This window comes from Salvelinus fontinalis, chromosome 1, assembly GCF_029448725.1.
Source record: "Salvelinus fontinalis isolate EN_2023a chromosome 1, ASM2944872v1, whole genome shotgun sequence".
Taxonomy (NCBI): Eukaryota; Metazoa; Chordata; class Actinopteri; order Salmoniformes; family Salmonidae; genus Salvelinus; species Salvelinus fontinalis.
In genome coordinates, this window is record NC_074665.1 from 44751239 (window position 1) to 44776723 (window position 25485).

Here is a 25485-nt window from a genome sequence, read left to right on the forward strand (position 1 = left end):
TGTGTTATTTCATAGTTCTTTAAAAAAAAAAAAATTAAAATACATTTTATCCCCTTTTCTCCCCAATTTTCGTGGTATCCAATCGCTAGTAATTACTATCTTGTCTCATCGCTACAACTCCCGTACGGGCTCGGGAGAGACGAAGGTCGAAAGCCATGCGTCCTCCGAGGCACAACCCAACCAAGCCGCACTGCTTCTTTAACACAGCGCGCCTCCAACCCGGAAGCCAGCCACACCAATGTGTCGGAGGAAACACCGTGCACCTGGCCCCCTTGGCTAGCGCGCACTGCGCCCAGCCCGCCACAGGAGTTGCTGGAGCGAGATGAGACAAGGAAATCCCTACCGGCCAAACCCTCCCTATCCCGGACGACGCTAGCCCAATTGTGCGTCGCCCTACGGACCTCCCGGTCGCGGCCGGCTGCGACAGAGCCTGGGGGCGAACCCAGAGACTCTGGTGGCGCAGTTAGCACTGCAATGCAGTGCCCTAGACCACTGCGCCACCCGGGAGGCCCTGTTATTTCATAGTTTTGATGTCTTCACTATTATTCTACAACTTGGAAAATGGTCAAATAAAGAAAAACCCTTGAATGAGTAGATGTGTCCAAACTTGACTGGTACTGTATACTTTTCGTTATTGAAACATATTTCAAAACGGTTTTGATGGTAGAATGATTCTCTACAGTGGTTTTCAACCTGGTTACTGCAGGTGGTTTTCACAACGCAAATTGTTTATAACAATAAGCCTTTAATTTGTTACATTCACTGCTAAACTGGCCCAAATTTGACCGGCAAGATGTTTTATGTAAAAACAAAAATTATACAAAAATCTGACTATGCAAATGGTGGTTCCTCAAGAGCTTCTGAAGGTAATTTGGTGGTCCCTGGAAGGGAAAAGTTCAGGAACCGCTTATTTTGTCACAAACTAAGAATCTGGTGAACATTTTAGAAACCAGGAAATGGTGGAACGTTTTACAGCTAAAAATGTTTACATCAAGTCACATATTAAGATCATATGCATCTACGTTATGTTAGCCGTTTGTCAACCAACTGAATAAAATCGGCAACAACGTTCATCCTGCCTCAATTACCTACACTCCATCACACAATGTGGACAACAATGCATGGGCTCATGTATTGGTCCGAAAACACTCTGCCCACTCCTAGGTGGTTAGTAGAGTACAGTACCTGCTTTGTTAGGGTTCTCTGCCACCCAGGCGATGGTGATGCCCCCGATCTCAGAGTCACTGAAGCGGAGCAGGAAGGTCCCGTTGGGCTTGGACATCAGCATGTCCTGGGCCTGCTGTTTGTTCACAAAGCCCAAGATCGCCCTGCGTAACACAAACACGCAGTACGTAAACATACACACGTGCGTACGCAGTACTCGCACATTCACAGTATGAAAGTTAACGTGCACGCAAGCACAATTTTTTTTTTTTTTTAAAGCACACACACACGTTGCCCTATTTCATTGCACAATTCTAAAGATGTATTTTCACAATAAGAGCACGGTCAAAAAGGCTGCTTATTGAACTCCCTCTTTTCATCAACAATTGTCTAATAACAGGGTTAATGGAAAAAGCTGAGGCTGCACGAGCGAATTGAACCGCCCCGTCCCACAGATCCCACAGGTAAATTCGATTGTCGTTTTAATTCAGACATCTTACAACAGAGAAAGGCACTCTACAGTTAAAGTTTGTACACCAGACAAAGACGGCCGATCATGTGCGGGGTGAGTGAGAACAGGAAGAAGGGGAAAGTGGTAGCAGAGCGAGCAGCAGGTACGTACTTTTTGTTGTTGTGTAAAGTAGATAATCCCGCACGGGCGCAAAATGTACGGTTGTTAAGCTATAGGGAAGAAGCGTCCAGAGAATTTGGCCACACAGCCACTAATGGAAAAGCTCTGAATTGAAGCACTCCTCTCTCACCCGTCATTCCAGTGGGGCTTCAGGTGTTTCTTCATGAGCTCCATGACTCCGTCAAACCACTGCCAGAAAGTGAAGTTCCTCCCCGGCAAACTCTCCTGTGGATAGCATAGATAATCAAACCTGGGTTCACAATACCATTGGTTTTCTTTCTATTACAAATACTATTTCCACACAGGTATTGCTGTTAAAGTCTTAAAGATGGAATCCGCAGTAAGGTGAAACGGCGTCCCTGGCTGCCCCACCACCACTTATTGTTGCCGAGCTGAGGAGCGTTGTTGAGAATGGTCAACTAAATCACAATACATAGTGATCTTTAAAATCGTGTGTGCAATGAAGACCAAGAGGAAAAAAGAAAAGAAAAGTTGTTTGCAGTAAAATGACTTTTGTTGTAATACCGCAAACGGACGTGGCCGTTTCGTCATCGTGGATTCCAGCTTTAAGTCTGTGTGGAAACATCCCTATTCCAGTGGTCATGTCGCAGTAGTAGTCAGCGGTGAAACGGTCAAACTTGTTTGAACTGGGACCAGGACATGGTCAGGTTGTGGAGGTAGTCAGTAAAAAGTAGTCGTTAGGAAAAAAACGGTCATACCTGGTTGAACCGGGACAAAGACATGGTCATGTTGCGGTAGTAGTAGTCAGTGCAGTGCGAAAACAATCTAAAAATCGAATCAAAAACGGTCGTACCCGGTTGAACTGGGCCCAGGACATGGTCATGTTGCGGTAGTCTTCCGGGTTTATGCTGGCGCTGCTGAATGCCTTCTGGGCCAGGAAGACCAGGTTGTCGTCGCAGAGGCCACGGGCACTGTGCATCTCTGCCTTGTATTTCATGTCTAGGGCTTCACACAGCTGCGGCCACAGCACCTTGTCAGGAACGATGAACGGCACCCTGCCCTGGGGGATGGAGGAGGGAAGCAGAGTGTGTGTATGAGGGAGAGGAAAAGAGAGTTGGAACAACAACAAAAAAAGGGGGGGGGGGGGGGAAATCAGGGAAAGAGAAAAAGAGATAAGAATGATATATACAGGAGTTGTTCCGAGCTTTTTCAACTCTTAGATAAACTACAGCGGCAGATAAGGGACGTGCAAAAGGGGTGTGATGCAAAGTGTCTTCCAGTAAAAGGCCAATAAACTCACCGGCTCTGCAAAAGCGTTGTCCCACAGGACCGTTGCCGTGGCATTGTTGTCTTGACTACCGTGTACTATCACCACCACGGGGAGAGATAATGTCTAGGGGGGAATAAAAATAAAATTAAAAAAAGTTACTGACTACATTAATTGATTAATTAGACTAATTTAAGTCATCCTACTCAAAGTTCACTACAGAATGGATGTCAATGAAATGGAAGACATCAAATCTGATCAAAATGATCCTGTGTTGTCTCAATCCTGTTGCCCCTTTCAATTGTGTTCCTCTTTCATTGAAGGACGCGGACAATATTTCAACCAAATATCATGGTATCACATAACATGATCTTTGTAATAGCATTATGATGAGGTATGTTAGAGATACGCATCTCTTTGTCTTAAAAACGGCATCATTTTTGGGGGGGGAGAGACCACAGACTACAAAGAATTTAACACAACACAGGATTATTTTGATCTGGATGAAATGTTTTGACAAACTGGGCTCTGGTGTTTCTAGAAGTGGATTTTCCTGTAACCTTGACGTGGAAGACCAGCTCGTTGCCCCCCACGCTGAACTGAGACTCAAACATGACAGTGAACTTCTCCTCTGTGACCGACTCTGCCCCGCGACGGTCCGACCGTTTGATCCGCTTCAGGGACTACACAGCACAGGAGAGACCACAACACAACCTCTGCTTATCGACCACAGCAACAAAAATGCTACAAACGCTAACATTTTGACCACATGCACATATCACACTTTAGCAAAGCCACAAAAGGTTTTGGAGTAAAATGCCAATTACAATACATCAGTAATGTAATTGTATTTATAAGTAGAAATCATTCTAACCTAGCGGTTAGTGTTGGGCCAGTAACGAATCCAAGCTGACAAGGTGAAAAATCTGTCGACGTGCCCTTGAACAAAGCACTTAAACCTAATAGCTCCAGGGACGCCGTTGATAATGGCAGACCCAGGCCGCGACCCCGCTCTCCGAGGGTTTCTCAGGGGGAGTTGGGATATGCAAAAAAAAAAAAACATTTCCAATTCACACATGCGTATCAACCCTTTACACTCGTACCCGTTTATAGGTTGAAAATGGCCGAGTTGGGCACTGATAAGCCCCTAAATTGGAACGGGCTGGCTGTACAGTAAAACTTAGGCTCTGCGATTCAAAGCACTTTATGGGTTTTGACTGACAGCTGTTCTGAACTTGAGCACCGCTCGCAACAAGAACTTGCCCACTTCCCACCCCCCTAAATTGGACAACCTTTGCACATTTGTTGTCTTGGAAGACAGAAACACTAAATTAAGAGGACTATGTATTGTGAAAGATGAGACATTGAGGATTATATTAAACACCGCTTGTGATGTCATACAAGCAAGCCAAGCACCTGAGTCCAAATGTGTACTTCACCTTCCCATAACACATACAGTTCCAACGTTTATGATCACCGTGTCTGATGTACAGTTACAAGATGACATAGCATCACAACCCGGTGTTGTTCTGAACAGAATGAACCGGTTTGTCCGTTGTCAAGAAAATGAGCTGCGGAACACACACCTGAACGCACGCATGACTCATGTCTACCCGAATTGCCCTGTGAAAGCCCAAACACTAAGATCATATTTTTAGAACTTAGCTGGTCATGTTGGCAATAAAACAAGCTTTCAAATGATGCCCACCTCAGATCGCGATTTATAAAACGGCCCGTTTTTGGATATACCGTAAACAGTAATTGTGTGATGCAGGGCTGTGTTCCAAACAAAACTACAAATGTGCTCGCTCTAGTTCCTCAACAGCACATAGGGGAGCTCTCCTTGTCATTTTTTGTGTCTTATGTTGCACCTACACCACACTTTGCAGGTATATTCTCATCATGTTACCGAATGTATTTTCAGATTTCGTTATCAACAAATGCAGCAAAAAGTACAGTAAATGTAAAATGCACATAAGATCAACTCTGTAATGTTTGGATTCAGTCTTGTGTCAGGTGAACTGTTGTATCCTCAACTTTGGTCTAATAATGCTCCCGTAATCTCCAAATTGTTCCCTTTCAATTGCTACCAAGCTTATGCATAGGCTTTTCATATTTATTCTAGCCAATTCCCAACGGTGTAAAGGGTTAATACACGTGTACATGTTTGACATAAAAAAAACTGTGCGTCGGTGCTTATTTATCCTAACTCACCATGTTCCTGAAGTGAGCACTCAGGGTTCCTGTGGTCCGGTGGTATTCCATCACACAGTTGTTGTTGAGAATTTCTCCACTGCTGTCACTGCAACACAGACAGAGAAATACATCTGTCAAACTGTTGTGTGTGTGTTTGTGTACAAATGTGTATATTTGTCATCTTTTGGTTGCGGGTGATAGTAGTGGCCCTAGAATTGGACTGAGTAGAAGTTTCACATTTTGTGTGTGTGTGTGTGTGTGTGTAGGGCCGTAGCCTACAATGAAGACACCGTGGTCCGGACCTAAGTAAAAAATTTTTTTTCCATTTATTTAGAAACTCAAATCAGGGCTTTAACTTACTGTTGAAAGTTTGAATACACAAGGTGCAAACTTAGTTGTGCATTAACAGTTTTCCTCCTATATCAAATCTTCTACGTCACATTCGTAAACAGGTGCAGACTAACAGTGAAATGCTTATAGATACTTTTGTACCCGTTTCCTCCAAGCCCTTCCTGACATTGCAGAAAGAAAGAAAATATAGAAATAATAGTAAAGTAATAACAATAAAAATAAAAAAAATTAATACACAGTGACTAAGTATAACTTGGCTATATACACACGGGTACCAGTATCGAGTCGATGTGCAGGGGTACAAGGTAACTCAGGTAGATACAGTTGAAGTCAGAAGTTTACATACACTTAGGTTGGAGTCATTAAAACTCGTTTTTCAACCACTCTACAAATGTCTTGTTAACAAACTATAGTTTTGGCAAGTCGGTTAGGACATCAACTTTGTGCATGACACAAGTAATTTTTCAACAATTGTTTACAGACAGATTATTTCACTGTATCACAATTCCAATGGGTCAGAAGTTTACATAGATTGACTGTGCCTTTTAAACAGCTTGGAAAATTCCAGAAAATTATGTCACAGGTTTAGAAGCTTCTGATAGGCTAATTGACATAATTTCAGTCAATTGGAGGTGTACCTGTGGATGTATTTTAAGGCCTACCTTCAAACTCAGTATCTCTTTGCTTGACATCATGGAAAGAAAGAAAAAAAAATCAGCCAAGACCTCAGAAAATAAATTGTAGGCCTCCACAAGTCTGGTTCATCCTTGGGAGCAATTTCCAAACGCCTGAAGGTACCACGTTCATCTGTACAAACAATAGTATGCAAGTATAAACACCATGGGACCACGCAGCCATCATACCGCTCAGGAAGGAGACGCGTTCTGTCTCCTAGAGATGAACGTACTTTGGTGCGAGAAGTGCAAATCAATAGCAAAGGACCTTGTAAAGATGCTGGAGGAAACAGGTACCAAAGTATCTATATCCACAGTAAAACGAGTCCTATATCGACATAACCTGAAAGGCCGCTCAGCAAGGAAGCAGCCACTGCTCCAAAACCGCCATAAAAAAAGCAAGGCTATGATTTGCAACTGCACATGGGAACAAAGATCGTACTTTCTGGAGAAATGTCCTCTGGTCGGATGAAACAAAAATAGAACTGTTTGGCCATATTTACCATCGTTATGTTTGGAGGAAAAAGGGTGAGGCTTGCAAGCCAAAGAACACCTTCCCAACCGTGAAGCACGGGGGTGGCAGCATCATGTTGTGGGGGTACTTTGCTGCAGAAGGGACTGGAAACTTCACAAAATAGATGGCATCATGAGGAAGGGAAATGTGGATATATTGAGGCAACATCACAAGACATCAGTCGGGAAGTTAAAGCTTGGTCGCAAATGGGTCTTCCAAATGGACGATGATCCCAAGCATACTTCCAAAGTTGTGGCAAAATGGCTTAAGGACAACAAAGTCAAGGTATTGGAGTAGCCATCACAAAACCCTGACCTCAATCCTATAGAACATTTGTGGGCAGAACTGAAAAAGCGTGTGCGAGCAAGGACGCCTACAAACCTAACTCAGATACACCAGCTCTGTCAGGAGGAATGGGCCAAAATTCACCCAATTTATTGTGGGAAGCTTGTGGAAGGCTACCCAAAACATTTGACCCAAGTTAAACAATTTAAGAGGCAATGCTACAAAATACTAATTGAGTGTATGTAAACCCACTGGTAATGTGATGAAAGAAATAAAAGCCGAAATAAATCATTCTATCCACTATTATTCTGACATTTCACATTCTTAAAATAAAGTGGTGAACCTATCTGACTTAAGACAGGGAATTTTTACTAGAATTAAATGTCAGGAATTGTGAAAAACTGAGTTTAAATGTAGTATTTGGCTAAGGTGTATGTAAACCTCCAACTTCAACTGTATGTACATATTACTACACATACATACACTCTAATGATTGCCTCGCCTGGTTCACCAACTACTTCTCTGATAGAGTTCAGTGTGTCAAATCGGAGGGTCTGTTGTCCGGGCCTCTGGCAGTCTCTATGGGGGTGCCACAGGGTTCAATTCTTGGACCGACTCTCTTCTCTGTTTACATCAATGATGTCGCTCTTGCTGCTGGTGATTCTCTGATCCACCTCTACGCAGACGACACTATTCTGTATACTTCTGGCCCTTCTTTTGACACTGTGTTAACAACCCTCCAGGCGAGCTTCAATGCCATACAACTCTCCTTCCGTGGCCTCCAACTGCTCTTAAATACAAGTAAAACCAAATGCATGCTCTTCAACCGATCGCTGCCTGCTCCTGCCCGCCTGTCCAATATCACTACTTTGGACGGCTCTGACTTAGAATATGTGGACAACTACAAATACCTAGGTGTCTGGTTAGACTGTAAACTCTCCTTCCAGACCCACATCAAACATCTCCAATCCAAAGTCAAAACTAGAATTGGCTTCCTATTCCGCAACAAAGCATCCTTTACTCATGCTGCCAAACATACCCTTGTAAAACTGACCATCCTACCAATCCTCGACTTCGGTGATGTCATTTACAAAATAGCCTCGTAAAAACCCTACTCAATAAATTGGATGCAGTCTATCACAGTGCCATCCGTTTTGTCACCAAAGCCCCATATACTACCCACCACTGCGACCTGTACACTCTCGTTGGCTGGCCCTCGCTTCATACTCGTCGCCAAACCCACTGGTTCCAGGTCATCTACAAGACCCTGCTAGGTAAAGTCCCCCCTTATCTCAGCTCGCTGGTCACCATAGCAGCACCTACCTGTAGCACGCGCTCCAGCAGGTATATCTCTCTAGTCACCCCCAAAACCAATTCTTCCTTTGGACGCCTCTCCTTCCAGTTCTCTGCTGCCAATGACTGGAACGAACTACAAAAATCTCTGAAACTGGAAATACCTATCTCCCTCGCTAGCTTTAAGCACCAGCTGTCAGAGCAGCTCATAGATTACTGCACCTGTACATAACCCATCTACAATTTAGCCCAAACAACTACCTCTTTACCTACTGTATTTATTTATTAATTTATTTTGCTCCTTTGCACCCCATTATTTCTGTCTCTACTTTGCACTTTCTTCCAATGCAAACCAACCATTGCAGTGTTTTTTTTTTTTTTTAGTTTTTATTTTACTTGCTGTGTTGTACTCACTTCGCCTCCATGGCCTTTTTATATTTTTATTTATTTATACATATATCTGTTTGCCTTCACCTCCCTTATCTCACCTCACTTGCTCACATTGTATATAGACTTATTTTTTTCCCCACTGTATTATTGACTATATGTTTGTTTTTACTCCATGTGTAACTATGTGTTGTTGTATGTGTCGAACTGCTTTGCTTTATCTTGGCCAGGTCGCAATTGTAAATGAGAACGTGTTCTCAATTTGCCTACCTGGTTAAATAAAGGTTAAATAAAATAAATAAAATAAAATAAATAAATACAGTGGTTAAGGGCTTGAAAGTAAGTATTTTACGGTAAGTTCTAAACCTGTAGTATTCAGCACGTGACAAAAAAATTGGATTTGATAGATATCACATCTGCTGCTACGGTTTTGAGTCAAAACATTTCCCTCCAAAATGGTCAATGCAGATAACCATTTAACTAAGCAAATAACTACCTGGACTCTTATGGCTTTTGGATAGAAACCGTTCATAGAAACCGTTCAGGGTTCTGTTGGTTCCAGACTTGGTGCATTGGTACCGCTTGCTGTGAGAACAGTCGGATTTGGGTGGCTGGAGTCTGACAATTTCTAGGGCCTTCCTCTGACACCACCTGGAGTACCGTCTGTAGCATCTTACGGTCGGATGCCAAGCATTTGCCATACCAAGCGGTGATGAAGCCAGTCAAGATGCTCTCAATGGTGCAAAAGTAGAACTTTTGGAGGGCCCATGCCAAATCTTTTCAGCCTCCCGAGGGGTAAGAGGCGTTGTCGTGCCTTCTTCACGGCTGTCTTGGTGTGTGTGGACCATGATAGATCCTTAGTGATGTGGACACCGAGGAACATGAAGCTCTCAACCCACTCCACTACAGCCCCGTCTGTGAACGGGGGTGTGCTCGGCCCTCCGTTTCCTGTAGTCCACGATCAGCTCCTTTGTCTTGCTCACATTGAGGGAGAGGTAGTTGTCCTGGCACCCCTGATGCACCCCCGTTTTAGAGGGTCAGCATGTCGGATGTGTTGTTGCCTACCCTCACCACCTGGGGGCAGACCGTCAGGTGTTCAGTCCCAGGGTCCTTTGCTTAGTGATGAGTTGAGAGCACTAAGATGTTGAACACTGAGCTCTTGTCCGGATGGGAGTGGGCAGTGTGGAGTGCAATAGAGATTGTGTCATCTGTGGAGGAAGTATGCGAATTGGAGTGGGTCCAGGGTGTCTGGGATGATGGCCTTGATGTGAGCCATGACCAGCCTTCAAAGCATTTCATGGCTACAGATGTGAGTGCTACGGGGCGATAGTCATGTAGGCAGGTTACCTTGGCGTTGTTAGGCATAGGGTGGTCTGCTTGAAACATGTAGGTATTACAGACTGAGTCAGAGAAAGGTTGTAAAATGTCAGTGAAGACACTTTCCAGAGCATGCTCTGAGTACGCATCCTGATATTCCGCCTGGCCCTGCGACCTTGTAAATGTTAACCTGTTTAAAAGTCTTACATATGCTACGGAGAGCGTGATCACAGTCATTTGGAACAGCTGGCTCTCTCATGCATGATTCAGTGTCACTTGCCTCGAAGCGAGCTTTGAAAGCATTTAGCTCGTCTGGTAGGCTCGCATCACAGGACAGCTCGTGGCTGTGTTTCCCTTTGTAATCCATGATAGTTTGCAAGCACTGCTACATCCAACGAGCATCAGAGCCGGCGTAGTAGGGTTGGATCTTAGTCCTGTTGTGATGCTTTGCCTGTTTGATGGCTTGGAGGTTGTAGCGGGATTTCTTATAAGTGTCCGGATTAGTATCCCGCTCCTTGAAAGCAGCAGCTCTAGCCTTTATCTCAGTGCGGCTGTTGCCTGTAATCCCTGGCTTCTGGTTGAGATATGTGCGTAAGGTCACTGTGGGGACGACGGCGTTGATGCACTTACTTAATGATGCCAATTCCATTGGCTGAATCCCAGAACATGTTAAAGTCTGTGCTAGCAAAACAGTACTGTAGCTTAGCATCTGCTTAAATCGGACAACCTCCGTTTTGAGCTTGTCACTGGTACTTCCTGTGAGTTTTTGCTTGTAAGCATGAAATCGGGAGGATAGAGTTATGGTCAGATTTGCCAAATGGAGGGTGAGGGAGAACTTTGTATCCGATTCTGTGTGTGGAGTAATAATACAGTTATTTTATATAGTGCTTTTCATTACAAAAGAGAATCTCAAAGACGCTGTAAAAACAAACAAAACAAAATGTAGAAATCTGGCAGGTCTTGAGCGATGGTTTTCCACAACTTCTGATAAGTTGTTCAGCAAGGCAATTCAGAAAGGCTTGGCAGTAGCTTAAGCGGAAGGAGCTTCGATGGGACAGCAAGGGAGCAGCATCATTCAGTTACTTAGACAGGGTTGTAGCTCTTCATCAAGCACCTTGTTTGTTGACTCCTCCTCCTCCTCTGTAGGTAGGCTGGATAGTCCACTACCTAAGTGTATCACCCATCTAGGTGATGCTTTGGTAGCTATAAGCGCCAGAAAGACCACCATACCTCGGCAGTAGTCAGAAATAGTCCCCTATGAGGCGGGCATCTCTCAACCCCTCACACCGCAGTCCACATTGTTCAACTTGGATCTATTTGCTTTGCTAACAAGGTAGAACAGTTGAACTGTTATGAATACACCCTCCTGTCTGTCTCCAATTGTTTGAACGATAGATAGTTCACTTCGTTTAGATGTTGAAATCAAATGGCCTACCTGGATAAGATGCAATTTCTCAGAATGAGAACGATTTGCAAATTCCTTATGCATCTATTTTATGCTCATTGCACATTTATAAAAAACAGACTAGACAGCTAGCACATAAGTCTGTTGCTAAAATGTTGCTCGCGGTACCGCAATACCGTGCACAACAAACTGAGCATACATTTTCCACAATCAGGTTCATTGAGTGTGAAAAACCCAGCAGCGTTGGAGTTCTTAACACACTCAAACCGGTGCACCTGGCACCTACTACCATTCCCCGTTCAAAGGCACTTAAATATTTTGTCTTGCCCATTCACCCTCTGATTGGCACATAAATAAACTATGTCCCAAGGCTTAGAAATCCTTCTTTAACCGGTCTACTCTGACTGAAGTGGTTTTTAACAGGCGATATCCATAAAAGGTATGACAGCTTTCACCTGGATTCACCTAGTCAGTGTGTACAGGAAAAAGCAGGTGTTCCTAATAATCCAACCTCCTGTGACGCAAATCGAGGTTAGTGATCGATGTTCTGATGTCCAGGTCTTTTCGGTCATAGGAAACAATGGCGGAAACATTATGTACAAAAAAAAGTTAAGATCAGTGAGAAAAAAAAGCAGAATTGGTCAGGAGACCGTAAAACGGCAGCTATCCATTGCGGCGCGATTCTAAACAAATCACTTTAAAAAAATGTAATTGGTAAATTAGTCTAGGTTGTCTAGCTAGCCAGCTATCTACACTTGTGGTAATCATGGCTGAATTAGACCGGGCATGCAGAGCACAACTTCTTGTCACGCTCAGATATATTAACATGGCATAAGTCATGGCAAAGTGTAAAATGCAGGAAATAAGCTTTAAAACTGTAAATATTTCTCCCCGCCCCCATCCGGACCTCACCAAAACTCAGATCCTGGCTATGGCCCTGTGTGTGTCTGTAAGTGTGTATGCCTGGCAGAGGGTGTGTGTGGGGTCGTCTCACTTGCGGGTGCTCTCATTCTTGAGAAGGGCCTTGGCCTGCTGCTCGCTGACGATGACTGCCTTGACCTGCGGGGGGTTCATGTGCACATTGAGCTTCCCGCCCACCAGTAGGCGCACAGTAGCTGCAAACTTAGTCTGGGTCTTCAGCACCTGGGGCGGCTGCTTCTCGATGATAAACGTACTGATAGGTGAGGGAGGGATTGAGGGAGAGGGGGGGGTGAGGGATGGATGTAGCAAGGGAGGAAAGATGGTTGGGTAGAAAGAGAAAGTGGGTAAATACCGTATTTAAAAGATTAGAGGCTGCGTACAAAGAAGATAAAATGACATAATCTACAGATTGTAGGGGTGTAACGGTACACGTATTCATACCAAACCGTTTTGGGATCTCAGCTTGGGCCGCACTGTGAACCTGAATGAATACATAATAGATGTAACACACTAGGCCTATAGGCTGCCTACACTGTTGTATGCCTCGAGGAAAATCGGAGCAGAATCTCTCTTCTGGCACTAAAACAACTAGAGCCTATACCACCCCAGTATTCCTTGCACCAGAGCAAAAAATAACTCCGCCTCCCCTCTGCAATCAAGCAGCCCTTCGCAGCCGATTCTGATCGAGCCTAAGAAAATTACGAGAGCGATAGGTAAGTTTATAGCCGCGGATATGCGCCCATTCTCGGTGCTTGAGAAGAATAGGGGGTTTCAGCACCTTGTGAAAGTGCTCGTGCCACGTTACGAACGTCGCTCTCTCACACTGACTTCAGCAAACAAGCAGTACCCGCTCTATAAGCAAGCTAAAGCAGAAGTTGTCAATGAATTGGCCAACACACCAGGTGTTGTGCTAATTACAGGTGGATGGACCTCCAGGGCTTCTTAACAGTGACAGCCCATCACATCACCCCGGAGGGTGAAATGAGAAGTACGTGCTACAGACACGCCCCTTTATGAGTCACACAAGTACATATTTCTCTCTTTGTAAGAGAACCTTATAGCATAGGCCTGTGCAATGTCAGCCATGTTTACATATTGATTTCAAACCCATATTGCACTTTATTTTTGTGTTAATTTAAGAAAATACAAAGTGTTGGTTTTCCTGATTGTGCTCTTATCAGGCATTATATGACTCATGATCATATACTGAACAAAGATATAAAACACGTGAAGTGTTGGTCCCATGTTTCATGAGCTGAAATAAAAAGGCCCCAGAAATGTGTTTACATCCCTGTTAGTGAGCATTTCTCCTTTGCCAAGATAATCCATCCACCTGACAGATGTGGCTTATCAAAAAGCTAATTAAAACAGCATGATCATCACACACATGATCATTACACAGGGCACTTTAAAAATTAGCAGTTTGTCACACAACAATGCCACAGACGTCTCAAGTTTGAGGTACTATGCAATTGGCATGCTGACTGCAGGAATGTCCACCAGAGTGGTTGCCAGAGAACTGGATGTTCCTTTCTGTACCCAGAGAATTTGGCTGTACATCCAACCAGCGTCACAACACGTGTAACCATACCAGCCCAGGAACTCCACCTCCGGCTTCTTTCCCTGCGGGATCGTCTGACACCAGCCAGACACAGCTACGGAAACTGGGTTTGCACAACCAAATAGTTTCTGAATGTTTGTGCAGAAATTGTCTCGGGGTAGCTCATCTCTGTGCTCGTCGTCCTCACCATGGTCTTGACCTGACTGCAGTTCGGCATCATAGCCAACTTCAATGGGCAAATGCTCAACTTCGATGGCAACTAACACACTGGAGAATCCATCCCGGTTTCAACTGTACCGGGCAGATGAAACCTGTTGAAAGGACCTGTACACAATTCCTGATAGAAGAAAATGTCCCAGTGGCCTGCATACTCAGACATGTCACCCATTGAGCATGTTTGGGATGCTCAGTAAGACAGCATGTTCCAGTTTCCGCCAATATCCAGCAACTTCGCACAGCCATTGAAGAGGAGTGGGACAACATTCCACAATCAACTCATTACGAAGGAGAAGTGCGAGGCAAATGGTGGTTACACCAGATACTGACTGGTTTTCTGATCCACGTCTAGGGTTGCACATTTTGGGGATAATTGTGAGGTGGAAATTTTCCGTGGGAATATAAGCAAATTAATATTAATACCATTTAAATGTAGATGTTTTTTGCACTGGATATATTTACCATACAGAAACATAAATATTTTACCTTATCATAAGTAGACATAATTGGAAATGATTAAATTCTTGCAATAGAAATAAAAACATTTAGTCACGAATTTTACTTTAAATTTGTTGACTCTTCACATGGGATGATTTCTTTGAACAAAAGGGAATATTGAATGACCCATCGCATCTACCAAAAATGTTTAACATACATCTGTAAAATGATAGTCTAGAAACTAATGCTTTGGTTGTCTTCCTCTCAGGCTTCATGTCTTCTCCCTGGACCTCCTCAATGTCCAATTCTTGAACATCAGACTCTGAGGCCTCATCTTCACGGTCACTTTCCTACCTTGTTGTGGATGGCTCGTTGTCAGGCTCAAAAAAAAATCAAATTTGCCCAGATGGCCACCAATTTTTCAACTCTTGTATTGGTCAGCCAGTTGCGTGCTTTGGTGTGTGTTCCCAAACAAGGACCAGTTGCCCTCTGAGGCGGCTGATGTTGGTGGGATTTGGAAGATGGAGGCAAAAGGGGAAAGAGCCTCAGATCCACAAAGTCCCTTCCACCAGGTGGCTGATGAGATATGTTGGCACAACTGCTATATTGCATCTCCATCCCAAAGCCTTTGCTTGGAAGCGTACTTCGCCAGACTGCCAAGAACCTTGCCCTCATCCAGGCCAAGGTGGTGAAACACGGTAGTGATGACACCATAGGCCTTGTTGATCTCTGCACCAGACAGGATGCTCTTGCCAGCATACTTGGGGTCCAACATGTACGCTGCGGCATGTATGGGCTGCAGGCAGAAGTCTTCACGCTTTTTGATGTATTTCAGAACTGCAGTTTCTTCTGCTTTGAGCAACAGTGAAGTGGGCAGGGCAGTACGGATTTCTTCTCTTACATCTGCAAGCATAGTCTGAACATCAGACAGAATGGCATTGTCTCCCTCAATCTATTCAATTGCTACTGCTATAGGTTTCAGGAGTTTCAGGCTGCTTACCACTCTCTCCCAAAATACATCATCCAGGAGGATCCTCTTGATGTGGCTGTCCATATCGGCAGACTGTGATTTGGCCATTTCTTGGAGACTCCTTCCCCTCCAGGAGACTGTCAAACATGATGACAACACCACCCCAATGAGTGTTGCTGGGCAGCTTCAATGCGGTGCTCTTATTCTTCTCACTTTGCTTGGTGAGGTAGATTACTGCTATAACTTAAAGACCCTTCACATATCTAACCATTTCCTTGGCTCTCCATTGTTTTCAGTGCCATGATGTCCTTGAGGAGCAGATTCAATGCATGAGCAGCACAGCCAATGGGTGTGATGTGAGGGTAGGACTCCTCCATGTTAGACCAAGCAGCCTTCATGTTAGCAGCATTGTCTGTCACCAGTGCAAATACCTTCTGTGGTCCAAGGTCATTGATGACTGCCTTCAGCTCATCTGCAAAATAGAGACCGGTGTGTCGGTTGTCCCTTGTGTCTGTGCTCTTGTAGAATACTGGTTGAGGGGTGGAGGTGTAGTTAATTATTCCTTGCCCACGAACATTTGACCACCCATCAGAGATGATTGCTTTCTCTATGATTTGCTTGACCTTCACTTGAACTCCAGCATCCAGCAAATGAGTAGATAAAGCATTTCTGGTTGGAGGGGTGTATGCTGGGCGAAGAACATTCAGAAATCTCTTCCAATACACATTGCCTGTGAGCAGCGGTGAACCGGTTGAATGTCTTGCTCGAGCTGTGTATGCATCTGACTACGTTCCTCCATTGAGTCAAATAAACTTCTGATTCCAGGAGGACCATGAGCAGTTGCTATCGATAAGGTGTCTGGTTCATCATTTTCACCTCAAATAGAAGTAGAGGGACTTTTGTCAGAGTTTGCTTGTTGTGAGCGCTGAGGGAACTATGCACTTGGCCAGATGATTCTGCATCTTTGTTGCATTCTTCACATATGATTTGGCACAGTATTTGCAAATGTATACAACTTTTCCTTCTACATTAACATTAGTTACAGTGAAATGATTTCACCCATCAGATAGAGCCTGTGGCATTATCCTGTAAAGATTAGATTTTTTTTTTATATAAAAAAAATACATGTACAGATAAAGTTAGATTAAACAACTCCTTTGTAAGATAAATGTTTTAAAATGAAACATGTATGGAAACAGGTGAATTAACACTCCTCAGTAAGCAGGCTCAAGCAAGATAAAACCCACATGGTAGCAAAAACTAACTAGCAGAAACTGTTAACAAGTTAGAAATGACTTTAAACACTTCGCTGTAGGCTACTATTTACTAGTTAACAAAATAATAATTATGTCATAAAATATATTCACCCCACCCAGTATTGTAATCAAAGCATGTCGTCCTTGGCTCAGACAGTGTAGCAGTGTGGGCTCAATAGCATCCCATTATTGTGCAAGAACTTGAGAATCAGCTGTACATGTGATGGAAGAATGCACTGTGCATGCAGAGGGTTGCAATTCCATTGAATTGGGGATAGTTTAACAAAAATATGCCACAAGACCTAGAATTGCCTAATTTGTATCCCACAAAAAAAAGGTTCACTGTTAACATTTTTAAGCAAAATTCCCCAAATTCCAGGGCTCAACTTCCCATGGAAAGTTTCCGACCCGTTGCAACCCTATCCACGTCCATACCTTTTTCTAAGGTATATGTGACCAACAAATTCATATCTATATTCCCTGTCATGTGAAATCCATAGATTAGGGACAAATACATTTATTTAAAATCGACTGATTTCCTTCTATGGAATGTAACTCAGTAAAATCTTTGAAAATTGTTGAGTTTATATTTTTGTTCAGTGTATATATATATATATATATATATATATATATATATATATATATAGAATCTGGACCAACACTTTGTATTTTCTTAAATAAAAAAAATGTTGTTCCATTAGCCTGGAATTGGAGGCAAGTTATTACAAATACAAAACACACAGAACTATTGGCCTATACTGCCCTGAGCATGCAGTTCTGCAAACTAGTAAAGAAGCACATACACACTCACATCATGATCAGCACATTAACAAACCTGTACTCTTTGCATTATTGTGGATAACCTGAAAACAAACACACGCAGCCCCCCCCCCCCCCCCCCCCCCACCCCCCCCACAGACACACACCCACCCCTACCTGGTGACGAGAGCGGAGATGATGTCGGTGATGTCAGAGTTGAGCTTGGTGAGCAGCTCCTCCATTGGGCCAGGCAGCGGTAGCTGCTGGGTCAGGTGTTCGGCCCGCCGGATCTGCTGCCGGTTCTGCCAGATCAAGTCCGCTAGCTTTTCACACCTGGAAAGGGAAACAAGAACAAGCCCCCAAGAACACACACACACACATAACCAGCGATGCGCACACACACACACACACAAAAACAGAATCAGAGTGAGGGACGGGAAAGCTGTTTATGTGTTCAATTTGTAAAGGAGAGTGGCGAGAGAGAGACTAAGTGGCACACCAGTGCCAGGAGCGCTAAAGCACCCCTACCCCGCAAACCAAGAGGAGCGTCGCCAGCATCGACTACAATGGACAGCTAGGAGTGTGTGTGTGTGTGGTGGAACTCACCAGGACTGCAAGACATCCAGTCCCCCCTCGGTGGGTCCCCCGTTGCCAGCCAGCTGCTGACGTCTCTTCCACTGGATCAGCTCCTCATCCAGGATCAGCGTCTGCTGCTTCCTCAGCTGGCCCAGAGTCTTCTGGTGCTTCTCCGCCAGGTCCTACACACACACAAAAAAGATTTTCAATGCGAATATTCTAGAATCTGCATAAAGAAAATATGTGCATGTTCCCACCAGAGGAATGTTTTTTTTTGTGGATTAAAAAAAACAGTCAGCTCGAGATGACCAAGTGCACACAAAATGTACTTTATCGCTTAAGTTTTCATGTACCGAATAAAAACGTGATGTTCCGTCTCATTTCCAACTCTACCGATAGTTTTGTCACAAAACTGTTGCGTTAAATAGATAAATGTGCGTACTCTGGTCTTGGTACGTTCACTCTAGCCAACAGCTGGCAGATACAGTGTGGGTAGGCTAGTCTACATGAGATTATTATGGATAAGAGCAAGAAGAGTTTATTCGTCTAACGGCAGCCAAGCATCGATCATGTCACCAGAATAAGACCCTCAATATTTATTGGAAAGGAGCATCAAGCTCATAACCATGCACTTCCACCACCCTGTGTAGTTCATTAGAACTTATTTTTATTTATGTTTCGTATTTTACCACCCTCATCTCCCCAATTTTGATCAATGCGTCCTCCGAAACATGACCCGCCAAACCGCGCTTCGTAACAATCGCCTGCTTAACCTGGAAGCCAGCCGCACCAATCTGTCGGAGGAAACACCGAGGTCAGCCTGCAGGCGTCCGGCCCACCACAAGGAGTCGCTAGAGCGCGTTGAGCCAAGTAAAGCCCCCCCCCGGCCAAACCCTCCCTTAACCCGGACGACACTGGGCCAAATTGTGCGCCGCCCTATGGTACTCCCGATCACGGCCGGTTGTGATACAGCCCGGGATCGAACCCAGGTCTGTAGTGACGCCTTTAGCACTGTGCAACTCGGGAGGCCCCATCAGAACTTATTTCATCTGTAGCCAAATAAATGGCATGGTTTACTAACATCTAAACCAGGTCAGCTTATTTGTAGTAATGAAATCAATACAACATCAAATTTACAAATCCGTTAATTCCCCAACTCCCTTAATTGGAAGAAATGTTTATGCTTCTGGCCCCAACCTAGTAGTACTGAATGTGTTGCTTGTGTATGCACTGTATATCTGCCAGTCTGTTTCTGCAGTGTGTGTGTGTATGTATGTTCAGTAGCGTACCAGTCTGTATTTCTGCAGTGTGTTGGCCTCCCTGGTGAGCCAAGCCTCCACGGTGGCTCTCTTGGCCTGCAGGGTGGTCTCCCTCTGGGTTCGCTCTTCTGCCGGCACGGCCGACAGACTGCTCAACTGGGCTACAGAGAGGAGGGAAAGGGGGAGGATTGAAGTGGGGGGGGGGGGGGGTGATGGATGAATGGTGGAAGAAGAGTAGAGGAGTGGAGAGACGTTGAAGGAAGAGGGAGTAAAGGAGAGGGAGAAGTGGAGGTGGTGGCATGGGTAAATACATCTAATTTCCCACGTTACAGACACCCACCTGGAGAGCTACTATACGGTTTATGCAGGCTTTTAGTCTAACCACTAACAGGGCTGATCCACTCTAACATGATTCAGCTCATCAAGGCCCTGAGGCGCGGTCGATTAGTTGAATCTGGGTCATATTCATTAGGCACAACATGGAAGAAAATGGAGTGAAATGGGGAGGAACTACCTGAACTTGTCCAACAAGAAATGCTTGTTTTGGTTGCGAAACGTTTTGCTACAGTGTGCCCAAGTGGGTTAATCCCTCCAGGAATGCATTGAGAAGCGCTGCTGTAATATAGGCAGTCAGCGTCTCACCCTGGATGCGTAGGTTCTCCTGGTACTGGATGATGAAATACTCCTGGTTGTGCTGCAGCTTGCGCAGCTCGTTCTCAGTCTCCTGCGTGGACACGCGCAGCTCCTCGAACGTCTGGTTGATCTGCTGGTGCCTCTGGGACAGGCTGTCCATGGTCCCGCCCCCACCGCCGCTCCCGACGGCCTGCCAATGGGGAGAGAGGCCGTGAGAGAGCCGTCCAATTGGATGACAGAGCTCCGGCAGGACGAAGTATAGCCAAGGCTGCCAGAGGCCCATTCAAAAGAGAGCGACATCATAGAACAAAGCATTTTGTACAACTGATATGATTTGCTGTCTTGCAAAATAGGAGTCTTTTCAGCTCTATAAACTCGGTGTGTGCGTAAGTCTCACGTTGGTGGCCTCCTGCACCAGCCTCTGCTCCGAGTGAAGGATGTGCTTGATGCAGCGCACCAGCTCAAGAGGACAGCGGTCATACGTGCTCTGAGGAAGGAAAGGATGCATTTGTCATACACACACACACGCAAGTGTACACACAGAAACAGCTGCAGACACAAAAACAAAAAAGGCGCACACGTGCAAGATTTCAATACTCTTCCGCAGAGGATAAGCTTCAGTATTCTTCGCTAAAGGAGCTAATTGAGAAGGGGAGCAAACTCCTCCGTTCGCCTACTACCAAATTGACACCCTTCTTCGACCACTTATCGGTTTCCAGAGGAGAGGAGGACAGAGGAATCAAAGAGGACAGACCTTTGTCTAATTGTGAATCTCCCACACACACACGAAGAAACAGCTGCACTATGATGAAGTGGACACGGCCACTGTCGTCACGACGCCACCCCAGTAGCATGAGCTGCTGTTCCAATACGGAGCTCTGCACCACCAGGGGAGCGAGAGCATACTGCATACATCCTCTAACAAGGCTAACTCAATCAGATCAATCAACTGAAATGGGTTTTGTGGGCTAACACCAGTGTTGGGCGCTAGGCGTTTGTAACACTGCCACTTGACCCTCGAAGCAGTGACCATTTTGTACCACGTTGTGAAGTTAAAAGAGTGCTACAGAGAAACGCCTTTGGAATTTTCCTAATCTTCTGCTTCATTTCAAGGTGCCAAAAATTCAGTGTGAGCCAATGCCGGATTAGCCACCTCCCGCTGTAACAGTGCTGGGACTTAATTAGGCACCAAACGGAAGACAACCCAGACCTGCCCATTTAGAGAAGCTTGTTTTCATCTTTCATTGCCAAAATGTTGTGTCCCTTAATGAACACGAACTAGTGTAGGTGTCTCTCCCATAGAGGTAGAGTGTTATAACTACAGACAGGCATTTCTATGGAACCTGCTCAATGGCGCATCAACCTAAAACAGAGATGTTAGGTTCGCGTCGAGATGCTACAAGATATTTCTAGATCCGTTTTTGGGGGGGGGGGGGCTTAGGCATCCAGTCTTCTCTCCTGTGCTGGAGAACAAGAAGACATGTAATTCAAGCTGCGTTACACTGAGTTCCGCTACTACTTGGGATGCACACTCTGGCCCCGTTGGGCACTTACCTTGAGCTGGCTGGCGTAGTGTCCCAGTTTGATCTTGAGCAGGAAGCCGTCCTCCCCCACTTGGTGCTCGGCCTTCCTCTGCAGCTCCTGCACCAGACTGTCCAGCAGACGCTTGGCCTTCAGCTCATCCTGGGGGTTCTCCAGCTCCACAGAATCCCTGGGTTGCCCGGGTCAGGGGGTCAAACAGACAACATCAGAAGTAATAAGTTGTGGGACATGGGTTTATATGCTCATTATCCATGCCTTTATCTCCAGCTCTCTCAATGTAACACACACAGGTTCTCTTTTTCCTGTGTAACCTGCTATGTAACACACACAGGTTCTCTTTTTCCTGTGTAACCTGCTATGTAACACACACAGGTTCTCTTTTTCCTGTGTAACCTGCTGTGCAGTTCGACACAACATTGTTTTCTCACATGCACACGAGTACTACAGATGTAAATTAGCTCCATAGCTAATTCCAGCACATACACATGGATGTAAAAACTTAAAATGATAAATGTGCTAATGTCCCTGTCAAATAGACTAAATTCCTTAGAAACACGCACACACATTTAGCCTAATATTCTCTCTCTGGGTTTCCAGGTCCCAAAGAGACCATATTTTTTTTTTAAATAATGTAACATCAACAATCAAATGTGCATACAAGACAGACTCCTTTTCTTGTACAGTCGCACACACACACTAATTTTTAACCTTAAATTCTCCACTGTTTGGAAGTGAACTAAAACTGTCAAGACCCACTCAAGACTACAGAGAACAAGTGGACGAATAAGCAAAAAAATAACAAACAAATGCCATTGCTACCTCTCTTGTGCACACACCCGCATGCAGTACATATTTCACCCTTTTCTCAGTCAGTGCACTTTGCAACAACTGTTTTGTGGCTAAGTCAAAGCGTCATTCAGCTGAAGCTTATCCAATGTCAAATGAAAAATGATACTCTGCATGAGCAGTGCATATCATTCCCTTGTTATGCAAGGCCAATGCAAATTCGAGTCTCAAGCACAAGCACAAGCAAAATACCTGTGTGTGGGACATTTAAGCACCCATTTGAGTGTGTGCATGATTTGTGCATGATTTGTCCACAATTTGTAAAAAAAAAAAAAAAAAAAATGACGCCTATATTAAGACAAGCATTAGGACTGCTGCCATCAATATGATCAATAAGACTAACCTGGACAAATAAAAGAGGGGAAAAGGGATAAAAGTCATGAGAAAAGTGGTATAAACTCACCAGAGCTGCCCCTCGATCCACTGGGCCAGGTAGTGGCGCACCTCTATGGGGAAGTGCTGTCCGTAGAGAGACTGCATCTGGTGAAGCGCATCCCCCTGCAACTGCTGGGCCTGGATCCACACCGCCATCCTCCTTCAGCCCCCTTCCCCGAGCACACAAAGACACAGGAAGGAGGTGAGCGAGGGGTAGATGCAGAGAAGTGGAGAGAAGAGGGAGAGGGGGGGGGGGGGGGGCAGAGGGATGAGAGAATGTTAGAGTTGGTAGAGGAGAGCAGAGGAGAGTGGGTGGAGGAGAGGGAGAGCAGAGGAGATAGGGTGAGTGAAGGAAAGGGGAGAGGAGGAAGGAGGGTGAGAGTGGGTAGAGAAGAAAAGATGGGACAAAGAAATGAGAGGGAGAGCAGAGGAAACAGGTGAGGAGGGAGGGAGAGTAGAGGAAAGGGTAGTGTCCCGAGATGCGTGAAGAAAAAGTAACGAGTAACGGGGACACAGACGGGAAAAGTTAAAATTGTGTGTGTGGGGTGACAATAAAATAAATAGGCTATGTCCTATCCTGGAGAAACTCTATGCCCCGGGCTGTCACCGGCAGAATGAGAAGGGCCAGCAGCTGCCAGACTAGACTCTCAGGATGTTGTTGACCAAGAACCTCATTAAATCAGGACATGCAAAACCTTACTCCAGCCAAGCCATTGCCAAAGCACTGGTTTAACAGGTGATGGGAATTGTGCCATTGACTAAGCCTAAATCCACTCCTAACACGCCTTTCCAAATTTGGTGCCAGCACTGGGTTAGGAGTGGAATGACAACATAGCTAGTAGTCTTAGGCCAGAGTAGGCTCTAGCGATGCAGCCCAGGCTTTTGCATGGATAGAAGATACACATCTTTTTCCAGGTTTGCAGTGTCAAATGGGATATGGATGCTGCCATTCCTCGAAGTTTGCAAAACCATATTTGCATACTCAAATGTATGGTCAAGGAACACTATTCTCGGTCCAGTATGTTGCCGTACAAACTGCTGACATGAATGCAAAAGCTTGAGAGACTAGTTGGTAGTATGCATTAAGACCAACAAGAAGCCTTCAAACCCTTTAGCAGAAAAATATTGTTCGCATGTTGTCTCATAAAAATCAAACAGCACATTCATGCACAAGCATTTCGCTACACCCGTAATAACATCTGCATGTGATCAATACAATTTTATTTTAACACGCAGCTAGCCATCAACACAAGTAATGGTTTTTGGCCAGTCTAAAAACCGTTCCATGTATAATAACTAGCTGTAACTAGCATGTATAAAACATTACTTGTATTGATAGGTAGCTGTATGAATGGCGTGTTTGCCATGTTTACAATTTATACAGTGTACTGACAGTGATGTATAATATAATACGAATGTGTGAGAGACAGCGTTGGACATGTAGCTTCATAGCACCACATCATGGAATGTCCATTTTGCGAGCATTTGATTTCGCTTTCGGGTTTAGCCAGCTGATTGACAGTTCTACTTTTGTTGTGATAAACAGTTTAGCTAGCTATAACTACGCACAAGATAGTTTGTGATCTGGCCAACTAACTTAGTTGCCTACTGTAACTAATGACTTTGCTTTAACTAACTTTACTGCTAGAACCGTTAGGAAGCGCTCAAGGCAAGCGTTTCACGGTTAAGTCTACACGCGTTGTATCCGGCGCATGTGTGATATTTTAATTTTAATCGAAGCTAGGTAGCTAACTAGCTCAGTTAGCCAGCTAACTATTTAGCTAAGTGAGTATTGTTAAAGTACATAAACTAGCTAACGTTACCTAGCCTGTTTGCCAGTCCAAACATGCATGTTGATAGCAGCTACTGTAGCTAACTAATGTTAGCTATCTGATTACGTTAGTTGAACGACACATATAACCAACTAGATAGTTAGTTAGGACCTTAGAAATAAAATGCAAATCGTGCATTAGGTTGCAGGGTAGCTAACGTTAGTCAAGTTAGTTTACAAATATTTCGAAATGTAAAGAAAAACCAGAGTGCAATCAGTCGCTTACCTATTTCCAGACAGCAAATCTGATTTAGATCATAGGGCACAGGAAACACCAAAACTAAGCCCGTCAAACGTTTTGTGTTTAACGTTACCTAGCTAGCTAATGTTACCCAGAATGTTGCGGTTTGTCATATCGAACCATTACCGGTATCGTAATGGCCAGTTTTCAATTTGCTTGGCAAGAAAATCAACTAGCAACCAGCTGTTGCTGCTACTATACAGCTAAGTAACTAACGTTAGCATAAAACTATTGGCATGCACCACCCACTTCCGGGGAGAATGCTCGTTTTGGTTATAGCAGCGCTACCTCCGTCTTATAGCTAGGTAAAATATGCTAACGTCATTTATAAGCTAGTTAATACCAACTACAATGTAGACCCTAAATACATGGGTAAGGGTGGGGACATATTGTAATGTATATCCGCTCTAGTCCAATAAAACTGAGACAATTCTTTGTTGAGTTTTCTGTTTTTATTATTGGTCCAGCTTTATCAGAAGCAGATCCTTTAGACGCAGCTCTGGTTTCTCCTACGTGGAAATGATGAGTCGTTCGCGAATGAACTGATCTTTTTGGTTAACGTCGGGAAGCGAATCGCATCGGTGAAAGCCATTCAGTTGGCTCCCTGATTTGCATC

At 44.5% G+C, this 25485-nt stretch overlaps 1 protein-coding gene across 4 annotated transcripts in view; it reads right to left on the reverse strand.

Annotated features, from left to right (window-relative positions):
• Positions 1-25248, reverse strand: part of stat5b (signal transducer and activator of transcription 5b) — a 40458-nt gene extending 15210 nt beyond the window's left edge. For 2 of the 4 annotated variants that reach the window (XR_008759485.1, XM_055922776.1), the window contains exons 1-15: positions 24855-25247; positions 22826-22967; positions 21589-21745; positions 20432-20521; positions 20044-20224; positions 19432-19562; positions 18173-18324; positions 17744-17899; positions 12440-12619; positions 5238-5325; positions 3584-3706; positions 3057-3149; positions 2610-2816; positions 1926-2020; positions 1186-1328 (exon numbers count right to left, since the gene is read on the reverse strand). Coding sequence is in view for 3 of the 4 variants with exons in the window: in XM_055922776.1 (XP_055778751.1) it covers positions 1186-1328; positions 1926-2020; positions 2610-2816; positions 3057-3149; positions 3584-3706; positions 5238-5325; positions 12440-12619; positions 17744-17899; positions 18173-18324; positions 19432-19562; positions 20044-20224; positions 20432-20521; positions 21589-21745; positions 22826-22953 (1924 nt within the window). In the remaining variant the exon portion in view is untranslated. Of the gene's footprint in view, positions 1-1185; positions 1329-1925; positions 2021-2609; positions 2817-3056; positions 3150-3583; positions 3707-5237; positions 5326-12439; positions 12620-17743; positions 17900-18172; positions 18325-19431; positions 19563-20043; positions 20225-20431; positions 20522-21588; positions 21746-22825; positions 22968-24854 lie in introns of all 4 variants that reach the window. The other 2 variants (XM_055922781.1, XM_055922789.1) reach the window with 2 other exon arrangements.
• Positions 25249-25485: the final 237 nt, after the last annotated feature.